The sequence below is a fragment of the Astyanax mexicanus genome, chromosome 16, assembly GCF_023375975.1.
Source record: "Astyanax mexicanus isolate ESR-SI-001 chromosome 16, AstMex3_surface, whole genome shotgun sequence".
NCBI lineage: Eukaryota > Metazoa > Chordata > Actinopteri > Characiformes > Acestrorhamphidae > Astyanax > Astyanax mexicanus.
In genome coordinates, this window is record NC_064423.1 from 11,389,068 (window position 1) to 11,414,579 (window position 25,512).

General features: G+C 39.6%; 1 protein-coding gene across 2 annotated transcripts in view; it reads left to right on the forward strand.

The window, feature by feature from the left end:
- The first annotated feature begins 9,707 nt into the window (after positions 1-9,707).
- sh3gl3a (SH3-domain GRB2-like 3a) overlaps positions 9,708-25,512 on the forward strand; it is a 54,724-nt gene continuing 38,919 nt past the window's right edge. For both annotated transcript variants that reach the window (XM_007258141.4, XM_007258142.4), the window contains exon 1: positions 9,708-9,935. In XM_007258141.4, coding sequence (XP_007258203.3) covers positions 9,891-9,935 — 45 coding nt within the window. In that variant the 5' untranslated portion in view covers positions 9,708-9,890. The remainder of the gene's footprint in view (positions 9,936-25,512) is intronic.

The following is a 25,512-nucleotide window of genomic DNA, read 5'->3' on the forward strand; positions in this document are numbered from 1 at the left end:
CTAATCCCATTGTTTTGTCTGAAAAACCCAACTTAATTAAGTTATATATATTAAGAGATATATATACATATATGTATATATATATATATAAACATCTGCGTAGTACAAAATAAAATATTCCAGCTAATAACAGCTGCTAAAAGACTCAGAAATAAAAATGCTGAATACAGCAAGTGTAGAGAAACAAAATATTAAACAATCCTTTCAGTTTACAAACAATTATATTTTGAGAGCAAAACATTAAAACATTCTTGAGAATAAATAATAAAAAAAGTAAAAATAAACCTGACATGTGCAAATAATTTTGTAGATCAGAACACAGCAGTAAACAGAACATACCAATAAAGTGAATATGCATAAATGTAGGTTTTGAAGAATCAAACACTGTGCAGCATATTTACTGATTTACCACTGGCAAATTTGCTGTCAGATACCTACACCAAAATTTAAAAAATGAAAAACTGCTCGGTGCAGTTTGAAGCAAAAATACTCACAGCAACTAAAAAATATTTAGAGATCCTAATTCAAAATACACATAAAGGGTCCACTGAGCAAAACTGTATTTCAAGCATGAATTGTATTCTTTCAGTAACAAAACTATTTATCACTGCCAAGTTTAGACAGAATAAATTAGTCTTACCAGTCAAACCAGAGCAAAATAGAACTGGTAAAAACTCTTTCTCCCCTAGTCATGCATGTCACACAGCAATATGGACACAACATTGGGAATTAATTTATGTACTGTGACTATAGATTAACCCTTTTCATGAACAGAAATAAAAGGAATCTGAGAATAATCTGTTATGCTCATTCTGCTGTGGGATGGGCATGGGACAGTCAGATTATGACAGAGAGTTATAATTTGGCACATCAAAGCAACTTGCAAGTAACATTCTACAAACCAATTAAGATGAAGTATAGAAAGACTCAGCCCACGTAACTGTTGGCGACAGGATGTAGTAACGTTACTAAACTGCACTGTGAAACCAGAACTAACTGGACCAAATGTGTACAATTTAATAAACACATGAACCTTGAACTCTGATCCAGACTTTTGGATGTGAAAAAAAAAACTTTTCTATTCTAAGATTTGGATAATAAGAATACCTCATGAAGTGTGTCCTTTTTTGCTGAATCTTTATTTTTGCAGCCCCTCCTCTTGATGACACCAAGTCATTTAGTTTTGTGCAACGAATCCTCCAATAGAATTAGAGCCAACCCCCCAAAACACTTGTGTGCTTAAAGAAGGTATGTAAAATCCTTCTTCTTATAAAGTCACAAGGTCTTTCAGTAGGGGCTCCTAACACTGTATTATATCTCTCTTGCAGAGAATGAATAAGTAGATTTATGTGACTGAGGATCGGAGCAAAGGTGGCGCATTTGCTATGAGCTTCTTTACCCCCCTTTTTGCTACAACCTTGTATAGCAAAGAATCACAGTTTAACTGATTTGCCTTTGCTTCAGATAGAATTAATGCAATAAAAAAATCCTTCTTGCAAAATGTGCATTTTTGAAACGTGTTTGTAAAAAAAACTGCATATTAACTGCATGTTAATATGTGTATCGTTTCTAAACAGTCACGTTAAATATTCTTGCATTGCAGCTTCCCTTAGCTCTCCTATTGACTGTTGACATTGTTCATGTCACTATTAGGCTTATAATAATTTTAAACAAGACTAACTAAGGGTCCTATGTACACCATGCGCAAGGCTTGCAATGGCTCGTTTCCATGGTACACCCAGTCAACAGTCTATTTTTATGCCTTGCATGCCTCCTTGAAATAGCGTTGGACTTTTGGAATACATTAACGCTGAAGGCCGTGGTGGTCTAGTGCTCAGGGAAATTTCTGGCGTGTTTGTATCTTGGCAGCGGAAAAAAAAGACTTCTGTGACTGATCTAAAATCAAAGGTCAGCCGCGCAGCCAAAACTGGATCACGATCACCACACACACTGCGCTCCCCATTCACTACACCACACACCATCAATTCTTTACCACCTTTACCTTTAGCAAAAAATATATAGCAGATATAGACATTCTGCTTGTTTGAGAATTTTAACAGATGTTTATTCTCACTCAAATGCTGGAGTTTTAGAAATAAAAAATACAAGAGAAGAGCACTTAGACTGAACATAGATTTATTTTATTTGACTTTACTATTCTTTAACTGAAATTCACTTTTATTTTTTTTTACATCTGAAAAATAAAAGCACGTTGTCAGTCCGGCGTCTGGTGATGCCCTTCAATTATATAAAACATTTGACATTAAAACATTTGAAATACACAGAAATATAAAGCTATATGTTAGCGTTCGTTTTTTATCACCAGGGCAAATGTATTAAAATATTAAATATGTTAATAAATTCAAATCTCGTCCAGCTTCTAAAATGTGCAGCCAGGCATAGCGGAGCTTGGCGCATTGCGCCGGGATTACCTGTTTTCTTACAGTTTTTCCACATTGTATACACACAAAATCTGGAACTATGCACACAAATCCAAAAACATGAAGCTCATGTGTCAACATTGTGACTCCAAACTGCTAAACTCTTAACACAATTCCATATGTTCTCACTCAAATATCCTTCTAAATCACAGCTTTGCAAATCGCTAACACAAATTGCATCATGTAGTACACCATGGTCACCTAAGAATCACTGACCTTCAAATACATAAATACAGTTTTTCCACATTGTATAACTTACACACGAAATGTGGAACTATGCACACAAATCCAAGAATATGAAGCTTATGTGTACTAACGTTGTGACTCCTAATTAGAGATGGACCGTCTTTTATCTCGATCGGCCGATCTTGGGCGGGGCCAAATGCCACATTAATGCCACACAGGTGCCAGGCAAACCTGGTACAGATTCCCCTAATTACATCCACGCCTAAGCAAACACTGGTAATTTACGCTGATAGAAAATGAACAGAAGAGTGTTACTGACCAAAAAAAAAAAAAAAAGCTTTTCAGGAGAGGTAGAAGTTATAATTAATAAATATAAATATTTATTAGACACCAGAATGTTTATATTTATATGTCAATAGCGCAGGAATGTGTAACATCAGCCGCCTCAGCCTGTTTTTCTCAGTCAGCTTACTGTTAAAAATCGTATTTACTTACTGTTAATATATAATATTTTAATAAGAACAACAGTAACATAAATCTAACGCTCTAGCTAGAGCTTAGATTGGGCAAAAAAAAAAAAAAACAGCCCGACTCTCTCCGCCCTCATAAACTGTAATTAAGAGCGCGGATCTGATTTAAAATCCACATTTTTTGTAAGTAACGTTACAACAATAAAACAGAGCTTTTAACTAAATTCACAAATAAGCTGGAAAGAACGAAATCTGTTTTAATGATGTTAATAAACAGTACAGCACGAAAAAAGCCTATACTCACAGTTTCACTGCAGGGAGGGACGAGGACGTGAATCACTTATCTAACCTGCCTGTACTGATTTCTGCCCCCAATAACCCTTTTAATAACCTCCAAATAGCCTTTAATAGTCTTCAGTAGCCTTTAACAGTCTAACCACTAAACCACGTAACTTAGTTATATATAACTTAGTTATATAGCAGCGCGCCAACTGACCTGTTTGTAGTGTAATCCGAGCAGTGACTCCGTGACGGCTGCTCCATAATGCTGTTAGTTGGTTGGGCTGAAAGATGAACTGTAGAGAGCTGTATTATCCAGTTAGTGGGGTTAAAACCTTTATTTTCTTTTCACTAGGTGGCGGCATGATCCTACAGAGATAAACTTAAGAAAACTAAAAACGCTCCAGACTGGCTGAGCTCTGTAGCCTGTGGCTGGGCTGTAGCTCTGTAACTGAGTGAAGAGAGCGGGGCTTGTGCTGCTGCTGCAGCTCCGACTAGTGGTTGGATGAGGAACTGCAGCTTCTTGTAAGCGAGCAGTTTCACCGGCCATCCACACACAGCTTTGATTACAGTTTTTCCCAAATGTTTAAACGCGTTTCTAGATTGGCTTAGTTTCTCAAAGCACAAACACAAACTGAAAATTATTAACTGCTATTAACTCCAAAACTCCAACACACACAGCTATTTATAGTCAAGTCAAGTCAAGTAGTTTTATTGTCAATGCTGCATATGTACAGGACATACATAGAATTGAAATTACGTTACTCTCCTTCCCAATTTTACAGCAAGTACAGATAATGGATAATAAAGAAAAATAAAGAAAAAGGGGAGACACTATGTGTACAATACAGCAGCAGGGACACAGACATACATGAGACAGAACAAGGTGCAGTAGTGGTGGGGGTGAAATAGATATATAAATAGAAATAAAAAGAAATAAATATATAATCTAAATCTAAATGAGTGGGAGACACTATATGTACAATACAACAAAAACACAATAGACATTTGTGAGACAGAAGATAATAGTGCAATATTAATGGTGATTAAGATCAAGTGACAATATAAATAGAACCCGTATAACAGTAGTGCAATGTTGTATCTAGCTTAAGGCTGGTAAAGTTCTTAAAGTTCCCAGTTCTTGGGGAATTAAAGTGTGTATGACAGTGCAGCGTAACAGTAGTGCAGGTATTGGGTGTGTAGTGCAGGTCCTTTTACAAAAGTTACAGTACTGTGTGTGTTCTAGTGCAGAGTTCAGTACTGTGTTGGTGGGAGGATGTGGGGTCAGGATGATGAGAGTGTGTGTGCTGTGGGCAGGATTGGGATGGGGGGTAGAGCAGGAAGAGAGTTCAGCATCCTCACAGCCTGATGGATGGGGCTGTCTCGCAGTCTGCTGGTCCTAGACCCGAGACTCCGCAGTCTTCTCCCTGATGGCAGCAGGCTGAAGAAGCTGTGTAGTGGGTGGGAGGGATCTCCTGCCAGACAGAGGGCTTTCCGCGTGAGGCGGGAGCTGTACAGGTCCTGAAGGAAGGGGAGAGAGGTGCCAACGATCTTCTCAGCTGCTCTCACGATGCGCTGGAGGGTCCTGCGGCAGGATGCTGTGCAGGCCCCGTACCACACGGTGAAACAGCTGGTCAGGATGCTCTCGATGGCCCCTCTGTAGAAAGTGGTCATGATGGGGGTGGGGGCTCCAGCTCTTCTCAGCTTGCGGAGAAAGTAGAGACGCTGGTTTGCCTTCCTGGCCAGTGATGCTGAGTTGGTGCTCCAGGAGAGGTCCTCTGTGACGTGCACACCCAGGAACTTGGTGCTGCTCACCCTCTCCACAGCAGTTCCGTTGATGGACAGAGGAGTGTGCAGTGTGTGAGTTCTCCTGAAGTCCACAACAATCTCCTTAGTCTTCTCTGTATTCAGAGAGAGATTGTTGTGTTTGCACCAGGAGGCCAGGCGGCTCACCTCGCTCCTGTAGTGTGACTCATCGTTGTTGCTGATGAGACCCACCACCGTCGTGTCATCCGCAAACTTGACGAAGAGGTTGGAGGTGTGTTCTGGTGTGCAGTCGTGGGTCAGCAGAGTGAACAGGAGTGGGCTCAGTACACATCCTTGGGGAGCCCCTGTGTTCAGTGTGGTGATGCTGGATGTGTTGCTGCCAACCCGCACTGCCTGTGGTCTACCAGTCAGGAAGTCCAACAGCCAGTTGCACAGGGAAGTGCTCAGCCCCAGACTGTCCAGTTTGTGTATGAGCTGTTGGGGGATGATTGTGTTGAATGCTAAACTGAAGTCAACAAACAGCATTCTGACGTAGGTGTCTTTCTTGTCCAGGTGTGTGAGGGCTGAGTGGAGAACAGTGGAGATGGCATCATCGGTCGAGCGATTTGACCGATATGCAAACTGGTAGGGGTCCAGGGAGGAGGGGAGTGAAGACTTGATATGGTGCATGACTAGTCGTTCGAAGCACTTCATGAGGATGGGGGTGAGTGCAACCGGACGATAGTCGTTGAGACAGGATGGCGATGCCTTCTTAGGGACAGGGATGATGGTGGTGGCTTTGAAGCATGTGGGAACCACAGCCTGAATCAGAGAGGTGTTGTAGATGTCCGTATAAACCTCTGCGAGTTCCCAGGCACAGTCCTTCAGCACACGACCAGGAATGTTGTCAGGTCCAGGAGATTTTCGAGCATTGATCCTGCTGAATGCTCTCCTCACACTGTCTTGGGAGAGCGTTAGCACCTGGTCACCAGGAGGAGGGATGGATTTCTGGGCGGGTGTGTTGTTGAGTGGCTCGAACCTTGCGAAGAATCCATTCAGGTCGTTCAGCAGAGATGTGTCGCTGTTGCAGGTCTGTGGATGGGGTTTGTAGCCTGTGATAGACTGAATCCCTTGCCACAGGTTCCGTGTGTCTCTGCTGTCGCTGAAGCGTTGGGATATCTTCTTGGAGTACTGCCTCTTAGCTTTCCTGATGCCGCGGGACAGGTTGGCCCTGGCTGTCCTCAGGCCTGCCTGGTCTCCAGCTTGTGGACCTCTCCTGTCAGCCATGGCTTCTGATTAGCCCGAACAGTGATGGTCTTGAGGTCGGTTACATCATCAATGCACTTGGTGATGTAGGCAGAGACAGTTTCTGTGTACTCCTGAATGTCCGTGGAGTTGTTGTGGGTGGCAGCCTCTCTAAACATGTTCCAGTCTGTTGTGCTGAAACAGTCCTGAAGTGCCTCTGAGGAACCCTCTGGCCACACTCGTACCTGCTTCAGAACTGGTTTGGAGACTTTAACCAGTGGTCTGTAAGCTGGCACTGCTTATCTCTTGCAGAGCATCAAATAAACACTGACAAAATAAATATTATCAGACGTATTTGGTTGTGTTTTTGGCTTCATGAGGCCACTGTACAAATTCAAATGCATATATCCATGGAAACATGTTGGCTTTTTGTTCTTTACATTTATTTGGTGTGGTGTAAGACCCCCCATGTAGCATTTTTAGTACTACATGTATAGTTTTTCCCAAATGTTTAAACACATTTCTAGAAACTTGGCTCAGTTTCTCAAAACACAAACTGAAAATGATTAACTACTTTGTTGAAACTCCACAAATCTCTAGCAAAACTTATTCCTTCCACCAAAACAACACACACAGCTATTTATATGCTTATCTCTTGCAGAGCATCAAATAAACACTGACAAGATAAATACAGAGCACTATTATCAGACGTATTTGGTTGTGTTTTTGTCTTCATGAGGCCACTGTACAAATTCAAATGCATACACGGAAAACAATCACAGAATAATAACGCTTTGTAAAGTGGGCGAAACCAGGCAATACGCGGAACAGGTGTGTGCGCAATGTCCTTAAATCAGTACTCCGGACTTCCTGGAGGAAGCCGTGAGGTGTCACGTGAGTGTGTGTGTGTGATGTCAGCGGGTGGTGCGTTCTGGGTAGTGTAGTTGTTGGACTGCAAACCTTCGTTAAAGCTCGGTGTGGAAGAAACAGAAGCTTCTACAGCACCAGACGTGACAAATTGTGTAATCCCATATTATAATAACATAAGTTGTTACAATTGCATAATTCCATATTATAACAACTTGACCTCTTACGAAGGTGTAATTCCCCGTGAAAATGGCACAATTTATTACAATTGCTTAATTCCATATTATATAGTATTTTGTTTTACTGTTGCGTAATTCCATATTTTAATTTGTGACTTGTTACAAATGCATAATTCCACATCAAATTTCCACAACTTGTTATAGCTGCTTAATTCCATATTATAAGTATATAATTTGAAACAATTGCAAAATTCCATATATAACTACTTGACTTTTTACAGTTGCATAATTCCATATTATAATTCCTGACTTGATACAATCGTGTAATTTCATATTATAATTACTTTACTTGTTACAATTGAATAATTCCATGTCAAAATTCCACAACTTGTTATAGCTGTTTAATTCCATGTTATAATTACATAACTTGTTACAATTACAAAATTATTATTATTATCATTATTATTATCATTTATTTAATTGTTGTTAATTACATTCTAAAATATACTTTGAGTTTTATTAATAAAAACATAATTTTCTAGACGAGTGGTATTTTGTCAAAATATGACCTTACTGCCAGCAGACAATGAGACTAAATAATGAAGCTTTGACAACGTTGTGATAACCTTTTGCAGACAATGTAAACGCTGTTTGCTGGAAGATACTCATCATAATCCTCTGTAAAGTCACGTTTGGGACACTGGGGGGCAGCAAAGACCCAAATTACAACCCCAAACTTTACAGAAACCCTCTGTTCCCACACCGGCATCTTCATCACACTGACTCTGCTCTTCATCACACATCCAGCTCATCTCTACTGTCCTTCTGGAAACATTATGAGAACATTATGTCCTTTAGTCTCAGTACAGCCAGGGTTTAGTCTAAAGGCTTGTTTTATAAAGGGGTTCCTCGGTTGACGTCTACAGGTTTCCACTCATCCACGCGATTTTTTTCAGCAACAGCAGTAGTGCTCGCTTCCCACCCGTTTCCGGTAAGCCACGCCTCCCACGCTGTGATTGGATAGAAGAGGGAGTTGAAGTTTAAACCATCCTCTAATAAATGTACTGTAGAGGTAATAAATGTTCCAGGGCAAATAAACTACGATTACCCAGAAACTTCTAGAACTGCGTTTTTAAAGATCCAATATCTGATATTTTTAACATTTCTAATTTTTACTTACACAATGTCTGTTTATACATAATAAACAGTCGTGATTCATTTTTTTCTCTGAATAACTTTTCCTGTGCAACAGGAATACAGATTAGAATATTACTCAATTAGGGCTTTTCACGTTATACAACCTGTATAAAAAAAAAAAAAAAATAATAAAATCTCCTTGAATCCTGTACCTCTTCACAACTTTACAACTGATGCTCTCAAACACATTAAGATGACAAAACATTAGAGTAATTACTGTTTGACAAGCTCAGCACAGCTGTTAACTGAAAGCTATTCCAAGCTGCCATCTAAACAAGAGGTGCCATTTGGAAGAATCTAAAATATAAAACATATTCTGGTTTGTTTAACACATTTTTGATTAATAAATATTAGATTTTTATTTTGTACTTTGGATGACTTTATTGACTGTATTACTCTACAATGCAGAAAATGTTTTATTTATTTATTTATTTATTTATTATTTAAATATTATTATTTATATATATTTTTTTTATTATTATTGTTAATTTTGTTTTGACAATCATAAAATTGGAAAACAAATGAAATCTATCTATCTATATAAGGAATATATTATTCAGCCTTAAGCTTTTATACCTCTATGTTTGCACTAATGTTTATATGAGTCCTGTTCATACTGGTACTGTCATTCCCTCTTTAATCACCCCCATCACTATTGCTCTATTGTCTTGTGTCTCTTGTCTTGTCTCACGTATGTTTGTATCTGTGACCTTCTGTGACCTTGTTATACTGTACATTAAGTGTCTCTCATTATTTTATTTATATATTTTATCTTGCTGTACTTGTTGTAATAGCAAGGAAGGAGAGTAACGTAATTTCAGTTCTCTGTATGTCCGGTACATATGCAGTATTGATAATAAAACTACTTGACCTGACTTAAAATTCATCCTGATTTGAGGTTCAGGTAACACTGATGCTACAACGTTAGCTTTCAGGCTGTGGTTGCCACGGCAACGCGCGAGACCTCTCTCACTGTCCAATAGGCGGCCGACTTGTAAATTTGAACCGCTCACCATTCAGAGGCGAGAGGCGGGACGTTCCTGGCCAATCGCAACGCAGGGGGCGAGGATAGAGGAAAACGGGTGGATTAGTGAAGAAATAACAGTATAGAGCCACCGAGACATGCAGCCAGCAGCAACAGCAGCGGCGGAGCGTTCAGCACTCATTCAGAGAGGAGCCCGGCTGCTGTGATTCCTGGGCAACCTGCGAAGGATTATTTTACATTTCTGAGCTGTTGAAACTTTTTTCGGACTCTCCGCTGCTCAGTTCTGCTTTTCAGGATGTCTGTAGCGGGCTTGAAGAAGCAGTTTCATAAAGCCAGTCAGGTAAGGAGACGCCCCTAGTTCCGTTCTGTTGTTTTCAGAACAACTTCATGATCTTTAGCTTTTGTTTTCAAACATTTAGCAGTTTATTTTACCCCCCATTCAGTAAAACACTCCGCCTCAGCTGCTGTGTGTAGATGGTAGAGTAGCTCAATGGTGTGCTGCTCCAGTTGTTTTCTTCAGGCTGAAGCAGCAGCAGAGATGCGCCATGCAGTTGTTGTTTTCTTCTAAAACCTACTTTACAATGTTTTTTTTATTACATAATAAAAATAAAATACGTTCACAAAACGAAGAGTTCCTCTGTTTCTACTCTTATTTCTCTTCTAACGCCACGTTCATGTGTTTTTTCTTGGCTCTGCTCTCACTCTTTTGTTGATTATTAGCTGTGTTAGCTAGCTCCAAGCTACACAATGAGAAGATAGGACTATTTAACGTTACATCTTCAGCATTATGGCTAGTGTTAGCTTTGTTCATGTTATGTTGGATGTTGTTCACCTTGTCTAGCCCTGAGCTTCAACAGGAGAGCAGTTTTGGGGGGATGAGTATAGAATAAGCTGATTGTCAGTGCATAACTGAAGCTGAACACCATTAAATCCATCATCATGACCACAATCAAGCCACCTACACACACAGGCCTGAAGAGATGAGAACAGAGGGAGCATAGCTAACCTAGCTGCTCCTCACCACTTCTTTACAGCTTTCAGATTCTCTAAAATGATTAAAACACTGATAAAACAGTTATTTTGTGCTGCAGAATTGCCACTATTAATACTATATTCATGATCTAAATTCAGTTATGGAGTAAAAGATATGGCTGTATTTTCTAAACAGGTGGTTTTCCATCCTCAAGGTTTTTGTGAATTTTGAAAATAACAACAGAAAACACGTAAATATCTTTAAAATGTATTTTTTTTTTCAGAATTTCACTCACACCAAATTGCGAAAAGTAGCAGGAACATCTTGTTCATGTACTCTTTGTAGCTCTGCTCTCACTCTTTTGTTGATTATTAGCTGTGTTAGCTAGCTCCAAGCTTCACAGTGAGAAGATGGGACTGTTTACATCTTCAGCATTATAGTGTTAGCTTTCTTCATACCTTGTTGGATGTTGTTTTCGGTGCATTAATGAAGCTGAACACCATCAAGTCCATCATCATGACTAGCATCATACCACCTACACACACACAGGCCTGATGAGAACAGAGGAAGCATACCTAACCTCATTATTTCTTTACAGCTTTCAGATTCTCAAAAAATATATAAAATACTATGAGATATACAACGGTTAAAGTGGACAATGTGCTGTAGAATTATCACAATAAACATGATGCTTCTTTTTATGATGCTTCTGATCAGGTCCTGTTATATATTAAGCACAACATATGGCTTTCACTTTTCTTATGGAGAAGCTTGTCCATTTTTCTTTCTACTGAAAAGCAGAGCTATCATACTGGACTATTTTAATATTCTTAAGTCCTACTTGGACGGGATTAGTTTTTCAGGGGGTCTTGGGGTAATTTTATAGGGGGTCCTCTGTGATTTTATTCCCGTCCGAAACGACCATGTATGTGTTTTTCTCAGATGTCCTTATAGAATATTACAGGATGCATTGCCTACTGTTTTTCACCAAACCCCATCCAGACAGACTAAGTTTTGAGTTTTGTCTCCTCACGTTTAACAAAATAGCTTTTTGTCCACTGCCACGCACATTTCTACAGAAATCCACACAAACACAACAGCAACTGGAAATGGAGGAGCTACTGATCACGATGTGATGTGACCGAGAAAGCCAAAAAACTCACTGGTCCTCTTATTTTTTCAATATTAGTTCGGATGCAACAGTTTTATCACTTGAGTAGAAGTGTGGGAAAAAAAAATCACAGACATCCCTATTTGAAACTAATCCCATCCAGATAGGGCTTTAAACAGACTGAAAGTCTGTTATAATATCTTCAAGCTGCATTCAACATGGATTAATGTGTAATTAACTAGTTGATAACATGTAAAGACAGATCACAATACATGATAGATACGTAGATTCAGGGCTCTAACAACAGCAGACCTGACACAAACAGCATGTTTTCCACCCACAAAGTTTTTTTAATATTGAAAATGTGCAAAAATAAAAGTGGAAGAAAAAAGGCTGAAAAACACTCAAATATATATAAATGATTACACTAGAATGAGGATGAAAATCAGAATATTACTCAAGCAAAATTGCAAAATATAAACACCTTGTTTATATGCTCTTTGTGGTTCTGCTCTTACTTTTTTGGTGATTTAGCAGTTACCTAGCTCCAAGCAACACAATGAGAAGATGAAATTAGTATAATGGTACCACCTTTGTTCATGTTGTTGGATGTTCATCTTTTCTGGCTTTGGACATAAACAGGAGAGCAGTTTTTAGGATATATGTGGAGTTAACTGGTTTCTCTGTACAAATTAAATTAATTATCGTTATACTACCTACTTACAGGCCTGTAGAAATGAGAACAGAGGGTGCCTAGCCAAACTAGGTGCTCCTCATGACATCTTTGGCTGTCAAAACTCATAAAAAATAAATAAATAAAAAAACCTGTGGGGTCATTGTAGTGTTGGTAACTAACACCACAATACATTCTATAAATATGTGTTTTTAAAGAACCGGTGGCTCAGAGTAAACAGAAAGGTTTAACAAGCATGCAGGGTCTAGGATCCATCTGGATCCATCTGGTCATCTTGTTGTAGGAAGGAAATGATGGCTTGCAGGTGGCCTAAGAGCCGAGCAGGAGCAGGTGTGGTGGATGTCATTTGGCAGGATCTGTCTTCTCCTGTGGAGGTGATGGTAGGGGCTGTTGGTGTAGGACAGTGTGGCAAAACATGGCATCAGTGTGTCAGACTAGGGTTTGTTTCCCTAGCCAGGTAAGACAGGTATCAGGTAGGGCATCGTCCCACACAGCTTGTTTTATTACGGTAAACACGCAGACTACAGTCTGATATACTCAGCTCTGGACAGCGAAAGAGCTAAGGCTGCGGTTAGCGCTATTGCTAATGCTGCTGCACCCAGCCTTAGTGCTGGAGAAACTTCACTGAAAACGAACCCACGCTTATAACGCTGTTCTTCAGAGGAGTGGCTTTACTGTTCTTTAATACCTGACTGGTAGAATTCATACATAAGGCACACTGGATTATACAACACACTGTCAAGTTTTGGGAAAACCAAAGAATTTTAAGTGCACCTTATAGTGCAAAAATTTTATGAAAATGTTAAGTGCATCTCTGAAAAATAAACAGGGGCCTTTCCCTGCCCAGTTTGGTTAAACACAACATAATCTCCAGTGCTACACTGACAACAGTAGGTTTAGGGTTGGCATATGGGGATTAAGTGTGGACAGTGATTATGGGCTGCAGAATGACCACTATAAAACAGTATTACCATTATCCCGACTTAATTATAAAGTACCACATATGGTTCTATTTTCTACACTGGACGTCTTTACTGTTCTTTTGGAAGAGTGGGTTTATTTTTCTCTACTGGACAACAGAGGTAACATACTGAACTCCGCATTTTTTTCAAACAGACTGAATTAGTGATTTATACCTTGACAACAAATGTCACCAGTTAGAAATCCAAAGACAATATATGGAACTAAACAATAAAATGGAGCTTTAACCATAAGTGCAATTTGTAACTTAAATTGTGCAGCAAATCTTTTTTTCCAACAAAGATCCTTTTAGATTACTAGATCTTTTTAGCGTTCCTTAAATCCCTAATTCAAAGCAACTGTACATCTGTCGTTAAGTTTAATAGTTGGTGGATTAACTCCATCCTTGAATATGCTATTCTTTGTTCCTCCTATTTTTTTGGGAATTACTACAATTGCTCCTACAAAGATACTATGATACTGTTGTGCCCTGAATTTTGCAGTTGAAGCTGTGTTTGGTTGTTTTTTTGTAGTTTAGTGTATTTGGCATTCTCAAAGCATTCCCACACTAGCTAGCCATCTATATGCATTCACACTTGTAGGATTGTGCACATACAGCTCTGGACCACTATAGTGTCTGAATCAGTTTCTCTGATTTTTCTATTTATAGGTATATGTTTGAGTAAAATAAACAAGTTCATATTCATAAAGTTTTAAGAGTTTAGAAATCAATATTTGATGGAATAATACTGGATTTTAATTACTGTTTTCTTGCATCTTGGCATGTTCCCCTCCACCAGTCTTACACACTACTTTTGGATGACTTTATGCCTGCACTCCTGGTACAAAAATCAGGCAGTTCAGCTTGGTTAGATGGCTTGTGATCATCCATCTTCCTATTTTCCATTATATTCCAGAGGTTTTTAATTTAGTATAATCAAAGAAACCTTTTCCATTTGAAGTGGTCTCTTGTTTTTTTTTTTTTTACTACACTTTGCAACCCTGCTCTCATGCTGAAATACTACCCGTACCATGTTTGACATATTGTTAAATGCCTTGAACAAATTGAACTCGAACAAAATGTTGGTATCTTAGTTGTATGATGATGCAAAACATTCCGTCTAATTATGGTACTCTAATTTGCCTTTCCTGCATGATGAGTGCTTCTCTCATTCTACAGTTATCTATAGAATATCTGTATAAACGTTATCTCTTTTCTGACCAGAGCATAGTGTTTGTGCTACTCTCTGAAAAGCACATTGTGTATCATAATAACAAAATTTAAAGTGAAAATTATACAATGTCATCATGTCAATCATCATTGGATATAAGTGTACATCACATAAAGTTTTTTGCTGTTACTCTGCCATGTTTGACAGATTATATTGTATTGTATTTTTCAGACAAAATGTTGATACTATTATTGTATGATGATACTAACATTCACTTTAACTGTATGTTAAATACATCAGTCATTATACAGTTGAGTAGCAATAGTAACTGTATTAGGCATTTTCTGAACAGAGCACATGAGTGTATTTTGCTGCGTGGGGGTTTTGACCTTTTAAACCATTGCTTATCTTTTAGTGCACTGCTGTTTTACTAGCTTTGTTTTTAAACCCCTGCTGCTGTAATTACCTGACGCTATAGATTTGATCCCCAAAACACCAGTGATTTACTGTGAATTAGCTTTCCTGTTATTGGGTTTGAACAGAATAAATTCCACTCTTTGGCAACCCCTGCTGAAAACACAGTGGGCAGGGATTGTACACAAATTAGTAGCTGTTTTATGTGACAATATACTGAATGAAGGCAGCAGAACACTGTGCTGTTGAACTGCCCGCATTTTTCCTCTTTTAGTCGTTACACTATCCATTAGTTATGGATTTAACTAAATTTAAATGGATAAAAAAAATATCCATTTGTCATATTCAGATGCCATTAGTCATGCCGGATTAGTCATATCACGAATGCTTAACTTGTCACAGTGTACTTTTTACTTAATTTGTGAGATCTATTAGCAATTGTTGAATAGTGTTTTTTGATGCAGTGCTGTCTGAGGGATCAAAGCTTAAGCTTGTGCATGGACCTTTATGCACTAAAAAGCCTTCTGTTATCTTAAAAGATTTAATAATATCATGCACTGTAGAGGAAGAAATATGCAAATCCGTTTTAATCTTTGTTTTAATAAACATTTTGATGATTTTCTCACGCATTTGCTTCCAAAATACTCTTGGCTCTATCCTAAACCCTGCACAAGATGAGCTGTGATGCTTATTGTAATGTTACACCCCGCTAGCAGTTTAAATAGGTATGGTGCTTGTGAATATATCTACGCCAATGGGCATGGTGGTCTGGAACTGAGGTGTGTTCTGGTAATTTTCTGGCATCTTGCTATCTTGGCAACAGAAAACACAGGTGTGCCACTGACTGATTTGAACCAAGACTACAATCATACGGTAAACTGTCATATGTTCATTACTATCTTGGCAATGCGCATACACCACTACTCTTTACAAACACACAAAAGCATACACAGCATTGCACAAACCCAACATTTACATCAAGAATAAACAAAATACTAAATAACATAACGTTGCTGTCCCCTTAAATAACCTGCTCACGCACCTTTACGGTGTGAACCCGCAGGTCAGTTTCCTGTGCTGAGAAACGGAGAAGTGCACTGCCATCAAAATACCAGTACGACAAAGCAAATGATACACTGATTGGTTATTTCACGTTACTCCTAAAACACACCCACAATTACTTAAGAGAATTAGTACCACCATTTGTACAATTTGAGCCATGCGCAGCATTCTTGTTCCCGTTGTTAGCTAGCTAGATAGCTAAAATAGGACCCTAAATGAAAGTTAATGTATCAAGCAAATTTTTTATAGCTAAATATGAATAGGGATATGAATGTACAGGGTGAAAATGTCTATTTTTTTTTTCAGACTGACTACTGTTAGCTTGTTCTTTTTGTTTTGTCCACCTAGAAGCAAATCTGTGATATTTCAGTCTTGATTTAATACAGAATTTGTATCGTATCTGTTGTTTTTGCAGGCTTCAGATCAATGCCATTCTAATAGACAAATTGATTTCCCATCTCTGTGCTGAGATTCTTGTACAGAGGAAGGCTTAAGTGCTTTATCCTGGAAAAGTATAGGTGGGAAAGTGGCTTGGCCCTGGAACTGAGTGCTAGTACAGCTTTGGGTGAGGCAGACTGCACCGTATAAACAAGAGCATGGTTCAGATAAAGGTGAGCATAATCTAGAGTAAGTGAATCATTGCTAATTTACACTAGCACTGCGGAGAAGATTACATTCATACATAACTATATTGAGCTTATGGAAATTATTTCCTTTATGTACATTTCTAAATTTTGTTTGCTGAAAAAAAAAGACTTGTGTTGCATCATCCAGTCATGCCACATATCATAGGACAGCCTCCCATTGAAACTTTCAGTGATTTCTGAGTCGTTTGTCTGTGCACATTGGCATTTTTTTGCCAGACACTGCCGGTAACAATCATTACCACCCATTGTGCTATCCACGGTGGGTGGTAATGCATTAGACATATTCCTGATATAAACGTATGTATGTCTATGGATTGAGGAATGTTAAATGCCCACACAACTTGAAATTCTGCACCCATTATGCTAGGTTCACATTACAAGATTTTAGCCCAGTTTTTCAGTCGGCGACTGAAATTCAGCTTAGAGGCAAATTGCATATCTCGGCCAGTCACATAGTGTGAATTACTGAAAGACGCTTGCTAAGCCGCTGACTGATCGCTGACCAGTTACAGACGCCTGGCAAATATTTGGAATGCTAAATATCTGACTCAGTCTGCGACTGGGTGTTCGGAACAGCACCTACATACTGCCAATGGAATTACGGAAAAAGAGAGAAATAAAATTAGTTGGCGAGCTGTTCCTGGAGATAGAGGTAGAGCATGTTTTAAAAGGTTTATAACTGGAGTTCAAAACTATAAACCATGTTGTCTGCGGTGCTAAAATATTTGATATATAATTCTCTGTTAAGGACATTAGTACATATTTTAGTATAAAAATGATCAGATATTTATGATTTTGATCAGTTGCTTCATATTAACTCATTTTGGGCTCACTGCAAGTGGGTATTCTCCTTTTTGGAGATTCTCTGGCATGTTCTCGTAATAAACATGTTTTTTGGAGAGCAGTCAGGTGACTCGGGCTATTTGTGTCCTTGTATAGTCGTGTAGTGTTGTGGAGTCTCTAAAACTGAAGGACTTGCAATTACAACCCAACCAGTTTTGTAGAGTGTACAGCGCAACGACTGGCGACTCAGTTACTTTTGTTGGAGTAACTGAATTGCCTTTTACTAGATTTTGGAACATTGCTCTGAGGATCTAAATTTACACTCATTTACCTTTTACTGATTTAGTGCCTCATATTATATGGGCTGTACTTCTGTACAGGTATTAGACAAGCTCTGTGTGGGTGTTTGCACATCTGTGTCAGCAAAGGGTGCAACTTTAAGTATCGTATTTTTCACAATATAAGGTGGGCTTAAAATCCTTTAATTTTCCCAAAAAATCCTCAATGCGCCTTTTATTCTTATCTTTTAGTCTTATGTATGAATTTTACCAGTCAGGTTGTGTGGAGCAGTAAAGCCACTCCGCCAAATTGCAGTGTTATTCAGGAGTTTCAGTTTAGTTCTCCAGCACCGAGCCTGGAGTAGCATTAGTTGCTAACCAGTATTTTCTCTTTTAGAGGGGATTATTGGCCTGTAGCCTGCGCCTAACCCTGGCTAGCACTGCTGGAGCAGTTAGCTGTTAATGCTAATGTCCCAGTCTAATGCTGGAGAAATTTGGTAATCTAAGGTTACTGTAATTAAACAGAAGCGCTTGACTCACTCAAATAAACAGTTTTCAGGAGATAAATAAATAATATATATATATATATATATATATATATATACAAATAAAACATATATGACATTTTTGATAATCATAACATTATTCATTGTGCTTATGCTGTCAACAGACTTATTAACATGAATAAACTGGTATGTCAGCTTTGTTTTAAAATGTTGGTTTTGGTTTATGTTAAAATTTTTACTAGATATTTAGGTAAGTATTTGCACATTTGTTCCGCAATATTAATGTTTTAAAGAGTCTTAATATTCTAAGTTCAGTTCACTTTAAAATCATGCAGTTGCATTACTACACCGTTATCATAATATCAGTGGCATAAAATGCTCTTAAAATGGTAATAATGTCGTTTGCCGTAATTCTTGCGACCTATTCACACTCACATCTCTTTTACATAAACTGATTCCACTATAAATCACTAAAAGAACAATTTGAAGCACCCTTTCTTGTTTGTAAGTGTAGTAAAAATAGCCAGATTAGCCAGAACTTCTCCGATTTCCACAAACGCTGTGGTTCTTATCCAGTCAGAGTGATTCCAAGCAGAGGCTTTGTTTACTCTACACTCCAGCATGACTCCAGCCTCATTCAATATTGATCACAGCTGATCGATTCAGAATGTCCACTCCTTCAGAAGAGCTGTTTATTATCCACATCAGTGAGTGCTTCCACAGTTTGCACATTGAGAAGGCCTGTCTGCTCCTGCGGGTGAAGCCAGACGGTGCCTAGTTTATCTCTCTGAGAAATGTGAAGAATGTAAACTGCTCTTCAGAGCCAGAAGTTGTCTGTTTTGCTGCCGCGATGAAAACAGGAGTGTCTGTCTCTTATTAAAAACAGCTGTTCTCAGAATAAATATGTATATTTCTGAAGTAGAGGACAAGTAAACATGTTCATACATAAAATGTGCAGTTTATCACATTTCATAATAGTATTGAAGACATAAGAACTATGAAGTAATACATATGGAATCATAGGGGTTGAGATCTTATCTGTTAGATTGTTCTTGTCCTCGGTTTCAGTGTAGCTTTACCTAGTTTTGCAGTTCTCTTTGTTCTTTGTAAGCTTCATGAGAAACCACCTGAAAATCTTTCCCAGCCGGAAGAAAAAACATACCGAGCACATATTCAGGTTCCAAAATCAATGTATCCCATTCAGATTTTTGTGAAACAGACAAAAATAAATTGCACTGTACCAAAACAGCAAAAACATGTTCATATATTTTGATCAGAGATGCATAAATACACATAGTGATACTGGATATTTGCCTGATTCACACTTTTTTACTTGTACTCATAATTGCAAATCAGGCTCTGATACCAACATTCGATACTGTGTGCCTAGTGCACAATGCTCCACTAACAATTAGACAACTTTTGTTGTGCACGTTGCTCCTGCATGGCTAAGATAGGATAGGGTTGCTGACTGTTAACTGTTATCAGGGTTTAAATCAATAAGTGACACACTTGTATTTCCTGCCACCAAGATAGAAATAATACAGGCATAAAAAACTGTTGACGGAGTGTAAGATAGCAACAAGCATCCCAATGTGTTTTGCGCAGGGTGTACGATAGAGCTAGTAATCTACGGTTACAAGGTCCTGAGCATATTGGCATGTGTAGTAAGCGCAGGCTACAAAGGAATACATTCATTCTTTGGATAAAATTTCACATAGCTGTTGGCACACAGACCTTCTTTCACTTTCTCAGAATGAAAGTAGATGCACCAAGTCACAGCTTGCCTTGAGCTGATTTTGTCATGTTTAGACATTTATGAGCAAAATGATAGCAGTTTGTTTTTAGATCAGAATGTCTTTAAGAAGCAGAAAGGTTTCAATTTCCATTTGACTGGAAAAACAGGGCTATCAGGGTATCTACAGTTCCAGCCATCTGAATTATAACAGGGCATCAGTAAGTAACTAGCATAGAGGAACATTATTTACTGAATGTTTAATTATCTATTTGTCAAGATATGTTGCTGAATTTGTGCATTTTGAAAAACTTTAAGTTAAAAAAAAAGCAGGCCCTCTTTATTACTAACATTTGTCACCATATTACTAATAAACTACTAATAAACTAATGCTCTGAGAAGGCCCTACTGAATAGGCTGGCCATTCCCTCACTGAATATAAACAGTATCTCAGGTGTGAATTACTGTGTTTTAACCGCTGATAATGGATATTGATGATTTCCATCAGCCTGTTGTAGATTTATGGTGTGCTGTGTCCGCTCCGCTGTGGCAGTGAGAAGGATTGGCTCTGTGCCCTGAGGCAGAAGAATGTGCCATTACTTCTAGCTCTAGGCTTTTAAGTGACTTTTTCTAAAACACACCCTTCACCTCACTTGATTCACGGTGTCATTTGATTCATATCTTTGGCTCTACATCTTACAGGCCTGCAGTGAACACCCAGCCCAGCAGATATTTCCAAAGAAGGGATTATATCCCTACAATCAAAAGAAAGAGACGGCTTACAGTAAGCGTTAGCTTTTATCTACATAAATGGCAGCAGCATCTAAAAATGCAGGGATTACTTTTACAAGTGTTTGTTGAAACAGATCCAAGTTAGCAACCTGCATATTACATCACATTATCTATCACTTATTCAGGTTGGACTAGAGGCTGATCCAAAACAAACTCTGGAGCAGTTTGTTTAAGTGACAATATGGTCCAGCTTCATTCTGACCCAACTATCAAATATAATTTTCATGTTTGAACTGAATGGCTGTTCAGGTGCAGTTTAACCTGATTAACTATATTGGTAAAAGTACTCACTCGCTAAGTTAAGAAACTTAAGTAAAGCTAAGCTAAGTAGACAAAACTGTATTTCTTAAAAAAACATGCACTGTATGTAAAAATACACAGATTTCTCTCCTGGGTGAGTAAAGCACTTCCGTTTATTTACAGTAAGCATAGATTTCCAGATTTACACTAAGGCTGGGTGCAGCAGCATAAGAATTAGTGGCTAACTGCTAGCGCTAGCCTCCCAACAGCACTACACAAGGGAACCCTGAGTGTTCCGGTAAGACAGGGCTATATCAGCCAACAGTTCATCCCACGTAGCTTTTTTAACCCTGTAAATGCGCAGGCTACAGTCTGATATGCTCACCTCTGAAAAGAGCCAGTGCTTAGCGTAGTTAGCAGCTAAAGCTCATCCTGCTCCAGCAGTGCTAGCGGGGTTAGCAGCAGGATACAGGCCGATAATACTCACATCTGAACAGCGAAAGAGTTAGCGCTTAGCTTGGTTAGCGGCTAATGCTAATGCTACTCCAGCCTCCTTTATACATAAGGCAAAACGGATTAAAAGGTCCCAAAAACACAGATTGGCCTATCTCTAGTTAGCAAAGGTTTATAATAATTTTAAGCAGGACCGGGATGTTTCATTACTTCAAATGAACACATTTAAGCTAATAATGAAAAAAATATATGGTTTAGAGTTTACTGCTTCTTTATAGAATTGGGAGTGTGTTAAAAAGGGCATCGCCTCCCTCAAGAGAATTCTACAGCACTCTTCCAATAAATTTGGAGGGAACTGTAGGAACAATCAGTGTGGGTTCACTGTTAGAACATTTCTGTTGCCCTCAGTGTATTTGCCATGGTACTAGGCCTGACTGACTAACACAGAAAAGCAGAATGAAGAACATGGTTGGAAATTATTTTAGACAATACAGGAAAGGCACAGTAGATTTCCTTTTTGTTACAGAGTTGTATTGTCTTCAGTCTTTGGAGAGGAAAGCAGTTAGAGCGCCTGTTTCGAGAAAAAGCTCTTTCATAATCAACTGTCCAGACCCTTCCTGCAGTACTACTGCCAGAAAGCAGGAAATTACATTGGAAGAGAAAGAACATGTGGTCTTTATTGTCTTCCTTCATTCTTGGCCCCCTATGGAGCTCTTGATTCTTCCTGTGGCTTTACTAGCCCTCCTACAGGAGCTCCCTTTTTATTGCATTTACTTCAACAGAATGCACTTCAAACATCTGGGCAATCATACCACTTCAGACTATTTATATTAATAAATATTGTAATAAAAAAATAATTTTTGAGCGTTCATATCATATACTGTAGAAGAAGAAGAAAAATTTCACACTATAAGGCGCACAGTATTATAAAGGTGCACAGTGAACGTGTCACGGAAATGGGGGTGACCCAGGCAGGGTGACGAGGAAAGCGGACACAAGTGCAGGTAAGGGCGAAATAAATAAATAATTTATTAAATAAATAACAAATAAACAAAGAAACAAGAAAATGCGTAACAAAGATAATAAACCAATAACCAAAATAAACAGTGAAACAAGATATACTAGAAATAAACTAACAGGGCTAGGGAAATATATACAAGGGAATAAACTAATAAAGCTGGAGCAGACACGGAGGCTTGAACAGCTGGAGCAGACACGGAGGCTTGAACAGCTGGAGCAGACACGGAGGCTTGAGCAGCTGGAGCAGACACGGAGGCTTGAGCAGCTGGAGCAGACACGGAGGCTTGAGCAGCTGGAGCAGACACGGAGGCTTGAGCAGCTGGAGCAGACACGGAGGCTTGAGCAGCTTCAGCAGACACAGAGGCTTGAGCAGCTTCAGCAGACACGGAGGCTTGAGCAGCTGGAGCAGACACAGAGGCTTGAGCAGCTTCAGCAGACACAGAGGCTTGAGCAGCTTCAGCAGACACGGAGGCTTGAACAGCTGGAGCAGACACAGAGGCTTGAACAGCTTCTGCAGACACGGCAGGAGTCCGGGGGCGCGGCTCAGCAGCTGAGAGGTTTTCGGAGCTGGGCGCGTAGAGATCCAGCGCTGCTGCTGTGAGGCCTGAAGCCGCGGGTGAAACAAAAACCCGGACTGGATCTGCAGCCTCGCCGGTAAAGTCCATAGCAAGCAGCGCGGGGCCGCCGGTAGAGACCGGCGCGGGAAAAGTCTCTAAAATAGTCCCGGAGCACGGCTGGGTTGCCGCGGAGATAGTCCCAGAGAGCGGCTGGATCGCAGCGGCGAAATCCAGCTCTGCAGCCGCCATGAAAGCCGCTGCAGCTTTGGGGCTTGAGAGTGCGGTTGCCGCAAAATCCCGGACTGGATTTGTAATCCTGGAGAGCGGCTCAAGCACCGCAGCAGTCCCGGAGCGTGGCGTCTCAGCCGCGGGCTTCACGGAGTGCGCCGTCTGGGCCGCGAGAGTCACGGGGTGCGGCTTTGCAGCCGCGAGAGTCACAGAGCGCGGCGTCTCGGCCGCGGGCTTCCCGGAGCGCGGCGCCCCGGCCGCGGGCTTCCCGGAGCGCGCAGTCTCGGCCGCGAGAGTCACGGACTACAACGTGAAGAACAGAGGCTATGAAACACTGAGAACCTATGAAACACAGAGAGAGACGAAACAACAGGGGAAGGTGCAAAGACCGACGGAGGACAAGGTGGCAGAGGAGGGCTATTTATAGTAACATAAAACACACTAGAATTGGAAACACCTAGGGAAGGGGCGGAGCTACAAATGAGAAACACATGGTGGAAATCTACTGACAGGAGACACAGAGAGGCACAGGTCACGTGGGGAAGACACACAGAGACATGAGACAGGGCTAAGACGTGACAGAACGTCTATTTTCTAGTCAAGTTTCATACATAAGACACACTGGATTATAAGGTGCATTTTAAGAGACAAACGATCGCTGGATGTTAATCTACACAGATTTCTCTCCTGAAAACTGTTTATTTGGGCGAGAAAAGCTCATTTGTTTATTTACAATAAACTTAGATCCCCGAATTTCACTAAGGCTGGAGCATTAGCGTCTGCGGCTAACCGCTAGCGGTTAGAAGCTAATACAGTCCGACAATGCTACACTGAGGAACTCTGAGTGCTCTGGTAAGCCAGGGCAATATTAGCTAGTGGTTCATCCCACTGTTTGTTTTAACACGGTAAACACTCAGACTACAGTCCTATATATTTCACTTTGAGGGGCAAAAAAGCTGACAAGGTTAGCGGGTAATGCTAATGCTGCTCCAGCAGTGCTAGCTGGGCTTAGCAGCAGGCTATAGGCCGATAATACCTCTGAAAAGGAAAATAGCGGTTAGTGGCTAATGCTAATGCTATTCCAGGCCCTGTGCTGGAGAATTAAACTGAAACTCCTGTATAACTTTTCACTTCAGCGGAATGGCTTTAATGCTCCTTACGACCTAACTGGTAAAAAAATTATATATATGGCGCACTGGATTAAAAGACGCACTGACGTTTTTTGGGAAAATGAAAAGATTTTAAAGTGCGCCTATAGTCTGAAAATACGGTAAAGCAAATTATTTTTACTTTTTAAAAATGAGAGAAAACTAGACTCGCCAAAGGAATCAAAGGAAACACTTGTTGCATCATGGTCACTAGGTTGAAAATAATATATTGTTTCTATCAAATAAAAATCTGTATATCCAGAACAGCTACTTTAGAGGAGGGTTATAAAACCTTCTTGCCTGCCAATGAAAGTCAATGTAAAAAAGTTTATTTCAGATTTCTGTTGGTCAATTCATTAAGAAATGTTGACACAATATAAGGGGGAGTTAGTGTGTTTAGTGGTTTACTATGCTATACCTAGTGGTTGCTAAGGAGTTTCTAGATAACAAGATAATGTGGTATTCCTGCTGCCTGCTATAGTGCTGCATTATGTTATGTGTATTTTCATTAATTGCTGAAATGTAATGCAAAAATACCAGTCCTGCTTAAAATTTGTATAAACCTTTCCTTACCTTTTATTGTTGCCATTTTTGCCTCTGCAGCACCCTTGTAGGTTCAACTGTGCTATAGGCGAGGATGATGTGTCCGTGTACTCTGCTACGCAGATAGTCTCAATATGCAAATCAATTATCAATAATACTGCCCCCCTTAGTGAAGTTCAACCATCTGAGTTTCACTGCTATGAGAGGTTTACTGCTCAGCCCATTCAGCGCTTCCTTCAGCCCCACCCCTAAACCCATACATCATCCAGTGCCCCTCTCAAACTACTAGCATTTTTACATTTGAGCTGAAGGTGGAGTCAGCTAAAATCAGGAGGTTTAGTTACAGGCTCACCTTACCAATATAAGCATAATTACAATATCATACACCTTAATATTTTTTATCATAACATGCATACTTAGTTTATAATAACAGCCTCACTGCGACTCCTGTTTATCTGTTTGTTTCTAATCTCAGCTTTACTTTGCTTTACTTTGCTTTTTACTTTGGTTTGGTGATACTGGTGACAGGGTCATGATGACCTCACTGTAAACTCGATGGGAAACGGCCTGTTCTGCAGCAGAGCCGACGTCAGGCTGCTTC